The sequence below is a fragment of the Mya arenaria genome, chromosome 9, assembly GCF_026914265.1.
Source record: "Mya arenaria isolate MELC-2E11 chromosome 9, ASM2691426v1".
In the NCBI taxonomy this organism is placed as follows: Eukaryota; Metazoa; Mollusca; class Bivalvia; order Myida; family Myidae; genus Mya; species Mya arenaria.
Genome location: NC_069130.1, coordinates 67539948 through 67561549, shown reverse-complemented (window position 1 = coordinate 67561549; position 21602 = coordinate 67539948). Strand labels below are relative to the sequence as shown.

General features: G+C 34.4%; 1 protein-coding gene and 1 pseudogene across 1 annotated transcript; both read right to left on the bottom strand.

Annotated features, from left to right (window-relative positions):
- Positions 1-9052: 9052 nt before the first annotated feature.
- LOC128246297 (glycoprotein-N-acetylgalactosamine 3-beta-galactosyltransferase 1-like) lies at positions 9053-10585 on the bottom strand (annotated as a pseudogene).
- Positions 10586-11954: 1369 nt separating this feature from the next.
- LOC128246296 (galactoside 2-alpha-L-fucosyltransferase Sec1-like) lies at positions 11955-15992 on the bottom strand. The gene is made up of 4 exons (XM_052964490.1): positions 15897-15992; positions 13036-13798; positions 12677-12860; positions 11955-12556 (listed from the first exon to the last, which is right to left on the bottom strand). The coding sequence occupies exons 2-4, from the start codon at positions 13745-13747 to the stop codon at positions 12340-12342; spliced, it is 1113 nt and encodes a 370-aa protein (XP_052820450.1). The 5' UTR covers positions 13748-13798; positions 15897-15992; the 3' UTR covers positions 11955-12339.
- Positions 15993-21602: the final 5610 nt, after the last annotated feature.

Below are 21602 nucleotides of genomic sequence, written 5' to 3'. Positions count from 1 at the left end.
TTGTTAAATGATCATGTCGGTAAAAAGCTATAAATAGTTTATCTTTTCAATATTATATATGTACTGCGACAATAAACAAATATTGACTTGATAACAGGTAAAAACAATTACTGAACATTTAAAGTCTCGGGTGGGTGGCAATACCGATTTTCAGTTATTGCCTAGTCAGGAGATAATTGTGTCATGGAATAATGTCATCACCGCACAAACAGTCCATATCTGATTTACGCTACCAAGAGTGAAAATGGAATAACCTCGTCAAAGATGTGGAAGATGTGGCAGTTCTTTATTTTATATATTGCCCTTTCCGCGTGAATCCTTTTAGCTGCAATGCTTTGAGTTCTTTTTACTTCGCTTTCAGTCATTTCATCGTACTGTCCTTAAAATGGATAAATGTTCAGCCTGACATCTTTCTCATCTAACAGGTCTTGTATGTCAAACCCCTTGTCAGCCAAAACACTATCCCCTGCTTTGAAATCTAAACAAAGGAATCCATTTCGCTGTCAACTTTCTCTGTCAGAAATATTTCCCAAATACAGTTGACTGACAAATGTAATGCTACCGCATGGAAATGTCCCTATCAAGTCCTTTAAGGTGCTAGTGTTTTTGTAGTTACTGTAAGTTTGACTTTTCAGTAGAAGTGAGGATGTCATCTCTGTTTTGATTTCAGTACAATTAATGATGACTCTGGTTGTTGGATACTTTTCCTTGAAAGTTATTTACATTGTCGTATCGACCTGTGGTCTTGATGGCCAGATATTCAGAGAACTTAATTGTAAATACAGAAAATTTGCCCAAGTTGTAATGAGCATGCTGACTGTACCTTGACATTGAGTCGTTTTGCTATATTACATTCAAATAGACCAACACGGACTCTGCACAGAAACAACAAATACTGATTTGCAGGAGACAGTGGCTTTTTTATTATTTGTGTTTCATTGTCATTGTCTTTCTGAGAATACAATATTTCCTCCTGGTTTTCCCGGATTTACGAGTTCTAACACAGTATCAAACTCTTTTTTCGATAGAAAGCCAGTAGAAAATGTAAATTCTGATGGTTTGAGATTCTCAACACATAATAATAAGGAGAATATTTCTCTTTTCAGTTATTCAATCTCATTACTTAAATTTTCATTTTCTTGCAAAACAAAGTCAGACTTATTTTGAACAAACTGAAGGTGATCAAGAAGAAAGTCTCTATGTAACTATGCCGTTTCGACGTGTGCTTCTGAAGAGCAAGCATTGTTGGTTTGATCAGCAATAGGTTAAACACTAATTTCACAGTCATCTTCTAGAACTTCATCAACAGTTGATATAGAACCTTATACTGAGATGTCACGTTTGTACTGAAGGCTGTTCGCTTTTCTTGTTGCTTGTGGTTTGAAAAAGTGTACCTCATTTTTTCAACAGTCAAATTTAGTAGGCACAGCACCCAGTTTTAATAAGGCTTCGATTCGAATTTCCAAATATTTCTGTTGGGTTTTCTTCGAAGTGGAGAGAGCTAACAACTGTATGATGCCTGATCAGGTAAAAGAAAAAGTTACTTTCATCAGATATTTAAGAATGCTAACTTCATTCAAATAAATCAATTTAAGCTGAAACATCTAAATTTTTGGGATGAGAAATGCATAATAATAATTATAAATTTGTTCATCTGAATTTGAAGAACCAGCAAAATTACATATTTAAAACACATAAATAAACGTGCAAGTCCAACTATTATTCTAATCGTTATGAACCGAAAAAAATGTCTTTAAGGCAGCTATAAATTATTTATACCGTGTAACGCACTGGGTTTGTAACATTGAAAACAAACTGATGAATGTATTTCAATTTATCTCAGGATAAATTATATACCTTGAAGTTTGGTCCCTTATCACGCTTTATTTTGTTGAGCCATACCGTCCGCAAAGGGTCACAAACACAAGGGAACTTATGGAAATTTGGTTTGCCATGGCCAGGTACTTCACTTTAGCCAGATGTATGGCATTCGGGAACACAGCAGATTCTGTTTGACTGCAAACAGATGAACATATATCAGTTCAATCGAGAGGACAACCATGCAAATCTTTTTAGCTTAACATGAAAGACTATTCCAAACCGTTGTTGTTATTTTTTATAAAATTTTAATCACTTATGATATTTCTGAGCACTTAAAGATGCACTCTTACAGATTGACAGTTGTTATTTTCTATAGAAAATGGCTCAGGATCAGCTTTCATTTTACATGTGACTGTTATGAACTGTTTTAAATTTAACTATAAACACTACGGTCAATAGTGGCTTTAGGTTTCAGCCTGCCACTAAGATGCTTCCAAAATATCTGATTACATTCTGTGAGAACCTGAATCTATCTTCAAAATATGTACCTTCGATTTCTTATTACTCCTTGCTTTTTCGGGTGGGTCAATAGAGGTACCGTCTGGTTTTGCGGATGTGGTGGCCTGCATAGAGAGAGTCGAGAAAGTCCCTAAAACTGTCGCTTGGCTATATCAATGGTCTTCCATTTGACCGCCAATTACTGAAAACACAACAGTTTTTGTACTTAGATATGTTACATTTGTCCTTTTATAACATTAAAATATGGTCTCTCTCGCAAATATTCACAACTGGGCCTGATAAAGTGTGTATTAGTAAAAATCACGAAAGTCGCAAAAATATGTGACAAACTGATTATTTGCTTAAAAGAGCGACTTTTTCGTTCTATTAATGTTATAAAATGTCGAGATAATTTATGAATATCAATGTTTTGAAACATTGTTAAACACAACATATATGTTTTGTACCTTAAATCGCATTCCTCTGCTGAAAATAGATCGCCTCGCATAAAGGCGTTCAATTTCGACTATTTTCACTTAACGTCAGCAAAGGGCAGATAAGTTTAAACACGGTATAATTGAAAGGGATTATTGATAAAATAGTTAGTGGATATAAGATTCCATTTTCTTCTATACCAAAAAGTGTTGATCTTTCTAATAATTTCACTGCTAGAAAAGAAAATTTGTTTATTCGGGAAGCAATTGATGATTTGTTAGTACGAGGCGTTTACCCAATGCCATTTAACCGGGTTTATGTTTAAACCTTTTGCTATTGAGCTTGTTTCTGAAGTTTTTTTGCATAAATATTGATCGGAATGTCAAAGCAAACCACTTTTTGTAAGTCCTTATACAGTGTTTTCCTTATAAGATTTGCATGTAGTTTTAATCTATTTAAGGCTAGGATATTTCATGTTCATGGATTTGGTTGTAGAGATAGCTATTCTGATTGTACCGAAATGTCCCAGTCTGTTTAACATGATTTGATGATTCTGGTTTTGTACCGAAACTTTAAAGTCCTTAAGGGATCCAGTTCAAAAATTGGAATATCTTGGTCCCTATTTAGACACTTAGGAGTTTATCATATTTATATATATAGAAGAAAAAGTTTAGTCAGTATTTTTATTTTTGAACTAAGTCAACAATTTTGAAAATATTTGTAGTAAATACGTCTTAACAGCATGTGGTTGACCTATTTATTACCAATACATCGGTTAATACCTAATTAGCCACTGCATACAGTAGTTTTGCTATTTTTTCGAAATTCACGTGGTGCACGTGCATACGTTAATCGGCATGGTCATTTTGTCGGCAATTTTATCAAATGAATAGTGTAGTAGTCACATTGAAATAATCTGGATACAAATTATCGACAACAATAATGGGACTTCGCCCTGGCTTATCATTAGATGACAGAAGTATCGCTCTAGGATTGCTGGAAGCCGGTATACGCGTAGCTGACGTCGCTCGTCGTTTTGGTGTTCACGAACGGACTATTTTCCGTCTGCAAGAACGATTCATTCAAACAGGCAGCGTTAAGGACAGGCCGCGGTCAGGCAGACCTCGTAAAACGACGCCACGCGAAGAGCGGTACATAGTGACGTCATCTCGACGTCATCGTTTCATGGTTGCCCAGAAGATCGCAAATCAACTGAGAATTGCCACAGAAACCAGAATTTCGGTTTTCACTGCACGTAATCGTTTGAAGGCCGCGCGACTTCGCGCTCGTCGCCCTTACGTTGGCAATCCGCTGAGTGCTCGTCACCGTATAGCACATCTTAATTGGGCTCGCCAACGTCTTGGCTGGATAAGACGGCAATCGAACAGGATCGTTTTCACAGACGAATCCAAATTTAATCTGCAGGGGGCAGATGGCAGGCTGCGTGTATGGAGACGCAAAGGTGAACGGCTGGATCCTGCTAACGTCATCCAACGTGATCGATACGGTGGTGGAAGTGTTATGATATTTGGCCCGATGTCATAGAGTGGGAAAACAAAACTTAAAACAATACGTTGAAATCTAAATGCTGTTCGCTATTGTGATGAAATCATTGTTCCCGTCGTTGCACCGAACATAGCCAACAGTCATGCTGATATTCTACAGCAGGATAACGCTCGCTGCCACACTGCACGTTACACACAAAACGTTCTGGCTGGACACAACATCGACACCATTGATTGGCCTGCAAAGTTACCTGATCTCTCACCGATCGAGGATATGTGGAATTACCTTGGACGTAAAGTACGTAGCAGAGATGACGTCAATAACGTTGCGGATCTTGAGCGGGCTTTACAGGAGGAATGGGCGAGAATACCACTTCACGTTATTAGAACACTAATAATCAGCATGAGACGTCGGTGTGTTGCTGTTATTAACGAGGGGTGGTCAGACTAGATATTGACATCGACAGAATTTTTAATTTGGACCCCTATGCTAAATATGACGTGTAAAATAATGGAATCAGCTGGTATTGTGTGTTTAAAGTGTTAACAAATGTTGGATATTAAATCAACTATGTAATAAGTCAAATGTTTTTACGTTATAGTCTTATTTCCGAAAAGTATTTGACAAAGTAGAAGTACTGACTAAATTTTTTCTTCTAAGTATACCTCACTGACGCATTGCAAAATCAATTAATACACTCTCGCATATTGAAGAAGCACATAAGGTTCACAGGCGCGCGCATGCCAAAAATGTCACCATTTTTTGTCGGCCGGATTGTAGCAATGGTAATTGTTATTTGCCCCGTTTCACAGTTTATGACAAGGTATTTAAGTATTGGTATTTCTTCAGCACCAACTTTGTCTTTACTTGTATATGTAAAATTGTCTGTCGACAACTCAAATTTTGGAAAAAAAAGTTCGAGTCTATAAATTGCAGAAAATTATCTGTGAATTTAGATTATAACATGGTTGTTAGCATAGATGCCAGTTGCACAGGATATGCAGGTTATGAGGTTTACACTCCAAACTCAATTGTTCATGGTATGTGGGAAGAAAGTGAGACTCTTATGTCCTCTACATTTAGGTAGCTTGTTGCAGTCTATAGAGTTTTGAAGTCTCTCTCTACTGTTTTGACATCATCTAAGGTTAAATGGTATTCTGATAACAAAGCTGTTTGTACCGTTATAGAGAAAGGTTCTATAAAGACAGAACTACAAGATATTGCCTTCAAGATTCATAGTCTTTGTTTGAAGGAATCCAATATTGTGAATATGAAATGGATTCCTAGGGCGTTAAATTATCAGGCATGTTATTTTTCTAAAGTCATTGATGATTGGATATATATCAGTTGACGTTTTGAACTCAATTACTGCAAGGTGGAGGAAATGTGAAGTAAACTGCTTTGCATCAGGACATAATGCAAAATACTTGATTTTACAGTAGGTTTTGCGATGAATTTTCTGCAGGTATTGATGCTTTTTCCATGGATTGAGAAAAGAGGGGGTTCTATAAAAAAATGGACGTGACAAAGATACAGTAATTTTGATAATTATATTATAAAATCTGCCCCATTTTGGCCTTTGATTTAGAATGGTCATTTATTTGCTGTGAATGTAATTGATTGGTTTGCCAACAGGGAAATGTTTTACACACCTTGCAGAATGTTGCATTAAAATAAGCATTTTAAAAGAATACTAAGTTAAACACATCATATGTGTTGCTGAGAGATAAGTTAAACTGTTTTTTGTAAGATTCGGTGGTTTGCTCTGTATTTCTTTATAAATGCAGATGTTGTGTTTATATGTTTTCTTATAACTGTGCAAGTACATTTGGCTTGGCTGCCATTATAATTGCTAAATAGATGAGTTGTTCGTCTTGGCTGGCAAGACATTATAATATGCTTTTCTTATTATTATAATATGCTTTTCTTATTATTCTGCATTCAACTGCTGGAGACTCTCGGTGTTGAGTAATTCCGTTGGAGAAGAGGACATCTTGCAAGAAAAGCCATTCATATTTGCCATGTATCTGTGTTTATTAGTGGCAACTGCTTTTTCTGCAAGTCCAGCGTTTAAAGCATTTTATGTTGTGAACTATGTTCACGATCTTTTCACCGACTACTTCATTATTGAATGTACAAAAAGGAAAACTTGCTTGAGCTATAATTAAAAAGGATCCAATTTCAGTGAAAAAGTTAAATGATACGTATGATGAATGTTTCCAGTTTGACAATGGACCAGAGAATTATTTGTGCTTGTTTAATAGATTATGCAGGTTTTTGAGAAATTTTGGATTACTGACTAAATGTTCCGATATTGTTATGGACAGTTCTTGTGTGACTATATATATTGAATCCAGTAAAACTGATCAGTACAGGAACGTAGCTTGGATTGTTTTAGCTCGGACAGGTTCTAAGTTGTGCCCTGTTGTTAATTTGGAAAGATTCATTAATTGGTGTAATATGAAAGATGATGACTTTTTGTTGAATAGAGTTGTAAAATTAAAAAGCGGCAATTATGAACTAAGGAATACGGACAAATCTGTATCTTATGCAACTTTACGAGAACTGTTTAGAGACACATTCAAAGATAATGTGGTTGACATTTATAAATATGGGCTTCATTCTCTTCGTTCAGGGGGTGCATCGGCAGCTGCTAATAATGGAGTTAGAGATATACTTTTTAAACGCCATGGTAGATGGTTAAGTTAAAAGGCCAAAGATGGTTATATAGCGGATTCATTGAAAGAAAGATTAATTGTATCTCTCCCCCTTGGATTGTGATTTCACAATTGAACATTAACATTAATGTTGAATGATATATGGTAATATCAGTTTTGATAATAATTGATATTGACTGCTTAAGTTTGTATATCTGATTTTGTCTCGTTTTTTTTTTAAATTCAGCACTGTTCAAGCGCTATCTTACAAATTACTTTTAAACATTGAAATATTCAACAGTTTTGTCTTGAGTAGTAGATGAATGGGAATGTTAGAGTTAAGGGGTTTTTCGACGTTCGAATGTAATGAGTTAGACCGGAATATAAGTATCTTGCATGGCCGAGAGTGTAAGATAGGTTTATTCCCACCCGAGCGTAGGGTGTTTCCACAAAACACCCTGCGCGAGGGTCGGGATGAACATATCTTACACGAGAGGCTATGGTAGATGCTTTTTTTCTCCCACCTAAGTTAAACAAAATTCAGTAAAAATGTGTTATTTGTTTGAATTTTCTTGTGCGTCGTGAAAATTAATGCGTATGGATATATGATAATTCGTGGTTGTCATAGATATTTCGCGCAGTGATTCAGATTATGTTAATAGTCAAATCGGTCTTAAAACAGTTCTGAGTAGCGTGCAGCATCATTTCTTGAAAGCTGCGTGAAAACTTTTTTATGGTGATATTTAAAGCGAGAAATTATTAATTAGCATTCTAAATATTGCCACAATACAAGGTGTCCATGATGCTAGAGACGACAGTCTTCAACAAGGGAGGTAATTACAAAGTGGTTACCATTAAAAGGAGTTTCATACGGGCATTTTATTCTTGCCTGTGGGCAAGATAAGAATTCTTTAGCATGGTTAAATGTTTGGATATACTTATCTGAGGTGGGAGAAAAATGTTTCTGCAAGTGTTCAGTTAAGACTGATGTTCGCTCACGAAAGCTAGCCTTGACGATTTCGTTCACCGTTGAAAGTGTTTGCGCAACTTTTAAACATAAATACACAAGTACTTGAAAGTTCGTGTCATTAGTATCAAAATTATGCATTCAAATTTCTGACTTAAAAAATAAATATCTTAACATACCTGAATCATTAAATAAAGCTGCTTAATTGGTTTAAACTAAACTAAACTAAACGTGTTTTGTTTTTATTTTATTTTTAGCATAAGAGACTTTCACAGTGATGGGTAAGGCCAAAAAGTATTGATAAATTTAGTAATATTTAGTTTACCTTGTCATTCACTTTTGTGCTGTCAACGAGGTAAAATGTAATGCGAAGTTACACTGGAATAAAAAATTTTTTTAATGACATTGAATTGCATTTTTCAAAAACGCGCGCCGATATTGTATACGAACGTTACACCAGTTCGAAAATGACTTCGTTGAAAATGCGTCTCAGCCCTGAACGCTCTGAAATTTCATTTGAATGTGTGAACGGACTTAAGTTTAAAAATAGTGAACAATTCAAATTGATATTTCCGTTGTTTGAAACAGTGAATTGTCAATTGTATTTCACACATTTTTAACATTGACAAGGACGACATCAAGAAATGACATGCCTTTTAGAATTCGAAAGAGAAAGAAAAAACAGCAGAATAAATTATTACCTTACACTACTATCTTTATTTTACATTTGTTTTTAATATATACTGACATGTGTCTCATGAAATTATAGAACACATTTAAAATACAGAGATGAACTGAATAGTTTCAGACATTTACCTTACAGACGGAATGTAAAGCAATACATGTTTTGTAATATGGTTTTGGACTGTCTACTCAACTCTGGAAATCTACACAAACAGTCACCTTTGCTAGACAAACAACACCATGTGATTCATTGTAAAATCACAAAAATACATGTTCCACATACCAAAATCCACTTGTTTCCTATTAATTACCATATGCTTACAGCATTCCGTCCATTTGAGAGATATTTGTTATAATCCACGTGTAATTTTTCGATTACTGAAATTTATACACAATAATCGATTATAGTCGTCATTTCTGGAACATAATACCATGTGTTTGATTGTAAAATCACTAAAGTCACATGCCACACTTCACAAAAGCCACATGTTTCCAATATGTTACCACGCCCCAAAGCATTACGTCCCTTGCACAAATAGTCGCTTATTCTAATTCACTCGTGAATTCAGAAAACTAACCTAAAATATTTTACTTTTACTGCTTCGTCATTTCCGGTTTTACCTCGCTTCCTGGTTTGAATCTTGATGTTGGAATGAATACCGTACGGTCTTAAATGGTAAACAAAATACTCCATTACGTTCATGTTGGCCGGGAGCATGTAGTGGAAGCTAATTGCATAGTCGGAGATGTTCTCTCGATCCTGAAATAATAAAAGTAAATGAATATTTAGGATACATTACACCGCTATTTTATTTCGGTCATTCGGTGTATAAATCGAAAACTTATTTGCCAAGAGGTATTAGAACTGCTACCTTTGTTAGGACTACGGAGAATGTAGTTCACGTTATATGTTGATTCTCAAATCGAACTTCTAGTTATGAACAAAGCTTCAGGTTTTGAATAAAATGTCCGGGTTATATTAACATTTTGGTGCTTTGCAAAGAGGAGGACAGTAAGATTCTATTTTATGAAAGTAACTATGGTTTAAACACTTTCTTATTTTTATTCTATTATTAGTAATAGAAAAACATTTTATCTACTCAGACAGTCATAATTTCTGATAGTACATTTAATAGTTTTTCGTTTTCGGTTTAACGGTTTTTTTGTACAACCAATGGGCATACGGTTAGGAGTCAAACAAACTTTATAAGGTTAGAAAAACACGAATTGAAGGCTAAATGTTTGACGGTGGTTACATTCATTACTTTTTATGATGCTACGTTGTTCTTTTGTTGAGTCATCGGAATAAGTTACTCACACTTTTGGCTCCGTGTGCGTCAAAAGTATAATATAACTTCCGATAGACGCCAATCATTGTGAAGCCGGGTTAAAACAGTGAAATCAACTTCGCCCAAACCGGTCAGCGGAATTGCCAACTTAAACCCCCAAGTTCTGCATACACTTGCCAAATTCCACGTCCTCATATCTGCTATCTTGGCGGCACATGGATGGTTCCGTTCCGTGAGCGCCAATTCTCCTCAGCGCCTCTTTGCTGATTATGTAGCTCCGCATAAGTACTCTTGATTAACCCCAGCCTTTAAATGATGACCGAAAACAATTGGCGAATCTTTATTCTCGCTTGAGAGGAAATAACGTAAATTTTCTAAAATAGCGTCATCGGCTTTCATAAACCAGTCAGCGTCGTCGAAATGACGTGGAACACATATTGAAATGCTTTCATAGTTTTACCAAATGTCTTATGTTATATTTTACCGAATGTTTTAGTCAAATGCTCGCGACCCTCAAAAACATTATCTCCGACCGTAGGAAAATTGGCAACAGTCACTGAACTAATGAATATAAGTTTGTTACATATATGAGCCCATGTGGCAAGCACATGAACGGCTTTTTTCTCTTTATTCTGGGGTCTTGTCATTACCCAGCATAAAACTCGAACTTGATCGTACAGTTTTTTTGCCTCTGTGTCGTTGTCCGAAAAAAGTTTCGGTGTGATCATGTTTAGTTTAAGAACATATCAAAGATAAATTTGACATAAACTATTTCAAAAATAGAGATACCGATCATTTTTATGTAAACCCATTGAAACAGATTTTTTTCATAGATTTTCACATACACATTAAATTTAATACCTTTATGTGCAAAACTTATGCCAGCTTGAAACTGCCTAATACATATTGATGACTTTATCTTGCATAATGACGATAATGATGACTATGATCACAATTCAGGTAATGACTTTTGAGTTGGTTACTATGATTTTGACTATGATGATATTGGTGGAGCTGGCTAGATGATGATGATGAACCTTACCACTTACCATGATGCGAATGCGCGTCTCTTGGAACCTCGAACCTGGGTCCGTCCTCGCTGATAAGCATGTGCTTAAAGTTGGCTGATAACTCAAAGGTGTCTGAGGTTGCTAAGTAGAGGATGCCATAGTACACAAACAATATAACCAAGGTCAGCCCTAGTACGAAGTTTAAAGTCCCATTCTGCATTTTGTCTGCGAACAAACAGTGGATATTCGTAAATGCAGTGTATCTTAGTATTTTGTGTGACTATCAAATAACATAGACATCATTGATGTTATAAGAAAACGCTTTACATGTAGCGAAAAGTTGCATGTACGTGTATAAGTGTATAACGTTTTGAGGACTAGGTCATCCAGTAATATTGAAATTAAAACTGTTAAGTTTTTTATCTATGACGCGTCCTGATTTGAGGTATTTGTCAAACAGCTACATTATGTTGATCAACTTATACCGAGCAGTGCCCAGTCTATGCAAGTTACACTAAGTATACAAGTACAGACGAGTTTGGTCGGCGGTGTTCATGGATTTGCTCTCGGTACGCAGAAACTTATCATGCTGCCTTATTCGACACGTGTACGTTTGTTCTGCGGGATTTTAATAGAAATAGAATTATTGAATGGTTATACCATCATTAAACATTGAAGAGACGTATTACAACTACAACCTAAACTTGTACTGGTAGCCACATGCAAGTGTGCTAACAAAAATTGTGCTGTACAAGTCATGAAATGAGAAACACATTACCAGATTCTAGCCGTTATCATATGGCACTAAACAGACCAGATACCTGGTAATGCAATTGCAAGGAAAAACGCTGATTGTTAAGATGAAACTTACATACAATTGATAAGATTGTGAAGATCGCATTTTATTTATTACTTACTGATGTATCGCATTGCTTCAGAGCTGTGGCTCACCCGATAAATTAGTCCACCTATTTTTTTCTATTCATTTATCGTTATTTGATATGTTTTTTATTTAATTTAATCTGAACAATATTAGTTCTTTTATTAAAGATGGCCTGGGAATTATTCAATGTTGAAAATAACAACGTTTCATTTATGCAGCAGTTGCAAATCAAATATTGGGAAGGTCAATTAAAAAAAACCACTGATTAAAGTTGCTATATTCGAAATATTCTGGTAATATACTTCAACAACACTGATATTTATTTTAGTACATTAGTTAAAATAGTTCGGGGCAAATAGCAATGTGAATGAAAGCCTTTGAATATCCCGCTGCTTATGGAATCGAACAAATAGAACGTGTAAGCAATATTACAATGAGTGAAAATAATGCTAACATTTGATATAGCAAATAGTAAAAAACTCATTGTTTACAGGTTTTACAATCAAAGTTCGTGTAAATATGATTCTTCTAACTGAAATGTTTCCTCGACCCAAACGGAATGGTATTTCATTCACCAATTCCATATGTTTTACTTTTTATCGCCTAGACCAGTCCATGTCGTAAGATAATAATCCCCTCTTTTTATTCTTTGGTCCAGCCAGCTGCCTTTAGCTGGATATCCATTGTGATAAACAACAGTTCCACCAGATAAATAAGCACCCCACCATCCAAATGTTCCAGATGTTATGACAACATTATTGCACGACATCATTAATGCGAAATCGTCTATGGCTTCCTTAAATGGGCTGAAAACAACGTTTTCACCTTTAATATATTTTTTACACCAAGAAATGTCGTCAGACAAAATAACAAATGTTATGTTTTTTAAAGTATGTAAAAAATAGTTTATAGACATATTTATGAACCTATAATCAATTGGATTGTAGCCAAGTTTGATGTTTTTCCCTTTTAATAGATCTCCTCTTCGTACATGAATACACACAATTTCGTCGTCTGAAAATATCAAAAAAAGCATTAAATATTGGTATGTTTTAAAATATATTCTGTATGATTCAAATTTAAGAAGTATTTTTAATGTCAACCTGAAACCTAAGAATTTTTTTCTTTGTTCTGTTTAGCAAATATTCGAATACAAGAAGTTTACAAATAAGAAACAGAAATGAGGTCATATGGCAAAATCGACTTTCTGAACATTAATTATCCAAACCAATAGGTGATTCATTAGTACTAGGAAACAAAACTAAATGGTGGAAAGCCAACTTACTTGGTGAAAATGACCGTAATATATCTTTCGCGCGCATTTGTTTTTCGAACTTCATATCAAACAATTTGTGAATTATATCGTTCGAGGAATCAAAATAACGAAATGATTGTAAATATCCTGCAATGGTCCAGTTTTTGTTCTCGTCGAGGTCTTCAATTTCATTAAGGTACTTCCCGAAACCTTTTTCGTGCACTTCAGATTGGTAAATAGGTTTTGAAACCTCACTTAGAGTTGGCAAGTCAAACCATTTATTTATTGGAATTGTGGATGGTATAATCGGTATAAATCCACGTTTTTTAGCAATTCCCAATAACGAAGCCACTTGGAACATTTGATTTCCAGTACGTCCAAGAACAGTTTTCATAGTAATAAAGGTACACTTATTGCATATCCATGGACATTTCGCATATGTTCCGTTAAATGTACATTTTTTCGTTATGTTGTGTTTGTTTTCCAATTTCCATGATATGTTCATCTTTGTGAACATAAATGCTTGAAAGCAATCAACATCTTCCGCCAACGAATGTATTTCTAATCTTTGGTTACATGATGAAATATCACTTTTTATAATTTCGTTAAAGCAACAATCCTCATGTTTAAAGTCACTGTTTCTTATTGGAGGAAAATTGACAGTGATAGAGTTCAAATAAGAGTAAATAATCAGAATGATGATCAAACCCAGTGTAGCTAGAACTATTTTAATTCTATTCATTGTTGGCTACACACGCCACCTCGTGCCTCAGCGGATATAAGCTAAGACTACCTGCAATTTAAGTTAATATCAATGTTTTGTGTCAATAGAATTACCAATATTTATTATAATACTTCATACACAAGTCTAGAAGTCAACTTTCAACATAAACCTCATTTAATGGCACAGGTTAAACGCAAATAACATATAAACAAATACATAATTTAAACGAATAGGGGTGTTTATCAGCAAAACCAAGTCTTACCTATCCTGCTTTGTGCTAGTTATAAATAGCACCCCTACATAATTAATGTTGCCCTGTGTCAGTTATAAAATTCAAACCAAACATATCTCGTGTTGCTTTATGTCAGTTATAATTGATTATAATACAGAACAGACTATACGGACATTCCCAGTAGTCGAACATTAAAAATTGTACCCTCTTAAGGGACACGAGGCAAGGACCCCAAACGACAATGAACATGATACACAGGGGAAATTAAAAAATGAGCCCTGATCATTAGATCGATCATCTCTTGTTCCATAAATTCCCATATGAAAAAAGTTAATCAGCTCAAAACGTTGTTAAGGTACATTTGTAGACAAGGGTTTTGCAGAAAAATTGTACCCTCTTAAGGGACACGAGGCAAGGACCCCAAACGACAATGAACTTGATACACAGTCAAATAACCACTGGAGGGGAAATTAAAAAATGACCCCTGATCATTAGATCGATCATCATTGTACAGGATGTCAGACGAGCCGCACGGCAGTCACGTCTCTTGTTCCATAAATTCCCATATGAAAAAAGTTAATCTGCTCAAAACGTTGTTAAGGTACATTTGTAGACAAGGGTTTTGCAGAAAAAGATATGTCTTAAACTAATTGTATGAAACATCCTCTATCTTTGTAAAAGGCCAGCTATTTAAAGATTACAAACTTCTCTATTACCCGTCCGATGGAAACATGGAATGAACAAATTGCTGTTCCGTGTTTCTGGTTTGTAAATATTTTTTTTTATTCTGTTCTGTGGCATTGGCGTTTACCATATGTCATCGAAGAGAGTTTATAGTTAGACTTTTTTAGTCTCGTTTAGGCTAGCTCTTTTAGCAAATTACTATTCAATTTACAAATGGCATATAGCACCCCAGTATATATAAACATTATTGCATTATATTCAGATGGTGATAGGGAGGAGCATAGGGCTGTAGCACGAAATGATTACTACAACCAATTAACATCCTACAAAACCAGTACCGTCTCCTAACTCTATTATGGTCCGGACTCGAACAACCACGTATATAGCTGATCCAATGTCCTAAAGAGTCATGTCCTACTTAGGATAGGTCCCCTTCAAATTTGCTAGTACACATTAATGCTGACTAACTATTAAAATTTAAATTGTTTTGTCGATTGAAAAGATCCACCCTCATACAAAAACATTATTGAAACACATATGGGAAATTGTTTCCAAAAATTATAGTAGTTTACTGTAAAGAATAATATAAAAATATAAGTTACGCAAATGCTCTATATGTATATGCAATAAACAATATAAAACTTTTCTAACTTGTGATATCTTGATTTTATGTCAGTAAAAAATATATCATTAATATTTATTATTGTACATCGTTAATTGTTAATAAAATTTGCGAAAACAATTTCGCAGAATTATACTTGCCGTTAAAAAACACAGTTTGCACACACTTCGTGTACCGGATTATGAACGCTGCTCTTTTAAATTGTTCGTAACTTAAAGTACAAGTAACAATATTGTGTATGCATAGGCAATGTACGTTCAAATGGTATATGAAAATGTAAATGGCACGGTTAATAAAGTCGTACGTTATTTTGGATCATCTCTCGAATATCGAATTGGTAAACAGAATGATCAACCATAATGTTCACTGCATTTCTAGCGTAAAATAATGGCATGCTAGGACAAACGTTTGAGTAGTACGTCAAAGAAATCACTTCATAAATATTGAAAGAAAACAATAACTCGACAATAACAAAATAAATAAAAGATCATTAGATATTCTGAGAATTGAATATTCGTAGTTTGCGCTACTTCACTCAAACTGAACTATGTTTTATAGTTACAAAACATAACGTTAGCTGAACGAAGGGTGAAAGTCAACGACTTTATTTAAAAAAATGTGTGAAATACCTTGAGATTTCCAAATATCGAAACACTCTTTGTACAGTGGAAATAAATTTATTCAAAGATTATTTTATTCAAAGACTAGTTCATTAATAGTATTCGGTTTCAAATGCTATCAAATTACAACTGATATTTATTTATTTTCAGTTTCTAATCCCAATATAGGTGAACACGAATGCTTTAAATTAACCCGTACTATTTCAAAATGACTATCAGTTGTCATTAAATAATATAAGGTTTGGGCATTTCATTAAACTAAATTAACCGAGTTATAACCCTTCTGTACCAAACTGTCTGCTTCCACCGTTTTATTGGTAGTTTTAACCATATTTATTTTTTAACTTAGTTTCCGTTTACACTCATTGAAGCCCGATGCAGTGCTTTTATCTATTTGATGTAGATGCGAATCGGCATTCGTCTTAAAAGTTGAGATAGTTCAGTATGCAAACGTAATCTATATAAATTAAAAGATACACCATTCAATGCGTCAACTTGTTTTTGAGGAGATGTTAATATTTCATCCCCACAATTACTAGAGTAAGTTTTAATTTCTCTTAATGGGAATTAAACATAGCTTTAGGAATGGAATCTGTTACGGGACATAAATACAATGAATTGACACAGACGAGTTACAAAATTAAAAATAATTTCAAACCAAAACTGCAGTCAGAGAACTTTTCAAAATAATACTTTAGACACAAAATTAAAAATAAGATTCTATAAAACAAGAGCTGACAAAATTGATCATTACTTTGATGAATAATTAAATAAGCTTCTTAGAACCGTAAGGAAATTAAAGAACGCTATAAATTTATAGGTTTTATTAAATGCAAGCTGTTATCATCAGCAAATATTTCCGAAGTTATAATGTTAAGAAAGGAAAGAAAACGAACATAACGAAAATATATATATGAATGTCTATGATGTTATCAGATTCTTGGATAGTTTGAACAATTGAGATGCTAAATTACATTCGCCACAAACGAATTATTAAGAAAAAGTTGAGCAGGAAAAAATTAAATTCAAACTTCAACCTTATGGTTTAATCTCCATATTTGGGAATCGCGGTTTTATTTAAGTACGAACTAGATGACAAAACAATTATAAAGATGATTAAAGGTTTAATCGCTTTGTGGTCAGCTAAATGCCCTCATGGTAAAACTTAAGTTAATTGACGCATGAACACATGTGATTATATTGATCACGGAATCTTTCTTGACGATATCGATGATAAATGTACTTGGCTTACTTAAAATAGCCAAGAAGGAAGGGCAACGTTAAAATTCTGACAGAGGTCCAGTTCTAAACTGCTTCATTAATTTCCAGAAGTCGGCGGATTGATTTGAATAGTCCCATAGCTTCGTTGTTAGTGTGTTGAAGTGTTTTGCTGATCTGATTGGTGGGTTTCGTTTATTAGAAGCTTGTTAGAGAACATAGGTTGAGGGTTATATGTGGTAATTACTCTTTTGACAGCCTTTTTCCGATTACGAATTGATTTACGAATTCAACTGTGAAACTACGCAAGTTAAGAGGTTCGAATTGTAACAGTCTTATGAGCTATCGATGCACGAAAAAGCAAAATTAATTTGTCTGTGTGTTTTGCAGTATAACATCTATGCTTTAGGAGACAAAAAATAAAAAAAATAAACAAATGATATTGAAGCCTATGGAAGATTAGATTAATTCCACAGTTAACCGGATATCTGATGTTCCTGTATAAACAGCATGCCCAATCAAGTCGTTGAATCAATACATTTTTGCGGAGCCAGCAATCAGAGGATCATAAAACGAGCCCAACAGAAGATGTTTATGTATAATAATTGTTTCTAGCCAAATCCATTCAACGTCGTTAATCTTAATATCGGGACGATACAGTGCGGTGTTACATATAAAATAATTTTACCGTGACTACGACGATCTGTTCTAAATGGAACAAGGTTATTTTCGAAAAGGAGATTGTCATGGCGATTGGAGCTATAACGTCATGTTTCTGTGAATACGAGAGTATCAAACTGTGATAGTTCAACATATACAATGATAGTTGTTCTTTTTATCAAGAAATCTTGACATTTAAATGGACATTTGATGAGTTTGAAGTAAGATCGGGCTGTGACAAACTTTTTGTCACGCATATCGACAGAGATGATCCAAAACGTTTGGCGTTTGATTCATTTGCAACATAATCGATATAAGAACTACAGACCCACACGCAGTCTTTTGAATGCAACATTTACATTCACATCTTTGTTAAAGAAGCGGTAAAATGTTAACTTCCTCCAAGTTGGAGAGCAAAACGTATGTACAAAAGTGAGTATATGGATAATTGCAATATACATGTGAAATTATACAGAATATTAGTTACAAAAATGATAATAGTACTGTCATCATATAATGATATTAATAGTTTATAGTTGTAAAGAAGCTTTAAAAAAAGTTCAAATATAAATTCAAATTAACACATGACATATCATATTGTAACATGACTTGTGAAAGATTGTTAAATAATAGCAGCTGTATACGACGGCCCGTATCAAAGTTGTCTTAACGAAAATCGAATATTAAGACCTTAAGCCCGGGCCCAAGACAATATTGGCATAACGTTAACGTAGTAATCAACACAACACAATATCTATCGTTCTTATCAGTAGACATCTTTAAAATGAATTGACACTGTTCGTTGCTATTCATGTAAACAACTTGTAAGAACAACATTTGACTGATATAAAAAAGGCACCCCAAACAAGATTTCTGTAAGCCTCATTTACAGAGCAAAACCATAGTGCGTGTTTTGTAGTATTCTCCGTAAGCAAGCCGCATCGGTGGCAGCGCATAACAAATTGTTTGAAATTAAATGTCCAGCAGCTGTTAGAAGTGAAGTAAACATGATCGTTCTTTTGTTCTTTTATTTTCGTTCCGCGCAACAGTCACCAGAGTGTTCAACATATATTAACACGTTTCTCTTCAGTGTATATTTCCATATCAACTTTGAAGAGAATGTCCTGAAAGTTAGAAATTAATCTAAAACATTATGCAGGCCGTACTTGTTTAGATTCTCACAATATCTTGTATAAAGCCAATACGCTGTTGTTCGCCGTTTGAAAAGCGAACAAGACGATGAATAAAAATAACTTTCGCTAAGTAGTCCTCCTGCAAACGACGTTATTGACCGAATATAAGCAATTTTTTATGATCGATGTATGTTTCTATCGGTAACGCATTTAATGTTAGAAGTGCAAAATTTACATTCACATATCTTGGCATGTTTCGAATATGATATAAACAAAATCTGTGCGCACGCTTTAGGTGTTATATTTTACTCGACGAGTAAGTATTCCATGTTTCACACCTTTATATGGATATTGAGGGTTCTGCTTAAATACATATTGTTCTCAAGATCAGAGGGCTCGATTTGTTTGAATGTAACCAAGAATTTAGGACAATCGTTCCTCGCAATTTATTACACGCTTCGCGCATTGCTTATTTCGATGAAGGATTACTGCCCGTTAAAACTCCAAGGTGGGTATATTTGCCAAATGTGTTGGTCTTGTCAGGTCAAACTTCACAACAGCGGTCGTGTGAGCGACTCACTTTTTTGTCGAAAACGAGGCATTTGATTTGTCCGAGATATAAAAACATCTCCATTTCCTGGAGTATTGGCAACATTTGGTCCATGGCTGATTTCGAGAATGATAATAGTACCATCTGCTAGAGTTGTGGAATTAATATTTTGACACTAAATACACAGTCGCAAACCACTACATTCTATGTGCCTTATAGTCCAGCGATAAACACGAGGTTCACAATCGGCGAGCACTTCCGGCCCTATGGGCAGCTTTGTAACACGGGAAAATGATCTGACATGAAGCCTTTCGCGCAAGACGAACGATGTCATAAAACATGCAAGTCCTTTTTGAAATCCGCATTGGGGTTTACTAAGGTTGGCTTAGAATTTATTTTCGCATCTTTTGCTTTTTCCTGCCTTTGTGTAACGTGATAATGACCCCTTTTTATTTTTACTGGTATAGATCCACACCTCAGCATACTGGAGAACATATTGATAACACTGTAGATATAATTAATGTTGTGTTCTTTAAATGTTCATATACAATGCCGTCTTCATTTGTGACTCACCATGAGATATTTGGACCCAAATGAGGAATCTGGGCGAAACTGAGTTATTATCATATTCACAAAGCATATTCTTTTATCAACACAAATCAATTCATTTTTTAAGAAATTCCAATTTTTGTCTAAGAAGTTTCTGTGGGTTTACATGTGGGTCACCAATTAGTGCTACACTTAAGACACACGTTTTAAACCTTTATATAATCAAAGCGCTGATGAACGGTGGCCCCGAGGGTAAGTCCATATGTTAACATAACTGAGCATTTTCTTAAATGTTGACAGAACTTTCAGGAACGAATTGATAGGGACATACTTGCGAAGTTTAAAGATGGGATTCATATGTTTCACAACAAACAGACGTACGAGTTGACGGGCTTTAATTTCATAAGGCAAGATATATACACATAGAACGTACATACAGTGTAAGATAAAAGTAATGTATTTAGAATATTTTGAACATTTGATACACGAATTGATATGAAATGTATGTCATTGCATATTTTAATGCAGTAAGTATGCATAATATGGTCATCTTTTTGAAACACATTAAGGCATTTATTCTACAAGATGGTAATATTGTTTTCAAGGGAAAAGTTTCACAATAGAAATGAATTTCATGTAAATGTTGAAAAACTTATTCGAAAATGACATCTGTGTGCAAACAGAACATGGGTATGAAAAGCGTTTTGTACAAACGAGTAGTACTAGGTTTTATTTACGTATCAAAATCAATGTAAAGTAGTAATAAATTCAGTAAATGTCGGTGTTGTAAATATACATGTGAGCAAACTATGCATGCTTTGATGAGGTTGGCAATATACACATGTGTAAATGCACATGTTATATGTATTAACATTATCAAAATATATACTGAAAAGAATAAAACATTTAGTTTCAATGTGTTATCAGTGATTATGCACCATTTTCAATAAGGTTCAGTATAAAGCAGCAACTGGTAAAAAATATGCACACATAAGTTATTAAGCACTGCTAGCATGATGAGTTCTAAAACAGCAATTAGATTAACAATAAATACATGCGTAAGCATTATCAATCAGTCTATAATATATATTGAAAGTGCAAACATGATATAAGCAATAGCTGCCAGTACTATTATTAAAATGAGAAAAACATGAACAATATAAGATATTGCAGTTTTGTAAGAAGATATTGCATCTTACTCACATGACTTTAATTTATTAAACATAGATACATGAAAGTAAATGAGCATAAAATGTATGTTAAAAACATATGGAAAAAGTTATCCATCTTAAGATGAGAATGTGGTAGTTACGATGCAGGTGAAAATATTTTTTACATGCCAAAACAAGAAAGCTACATTTCCCAATACATGTATTGTTTTTGTTGGCTTTTTTCAGTGTGAAATATACGAACTGGTCATGTGTGAAACTAGTGTCTTACTGAAGGCTACAGTGAACTGCTAGGCAGACTTTTTGACGGACATTCAGTGTAAGAAGTACTTTTATGAACACAATAATTTAGGAATGTTATTCAAATACTAAACAGAATAAACCACAATTCAGAACAGAATGTAAAAATAATTTTATGGTGTAAATATATTTACAA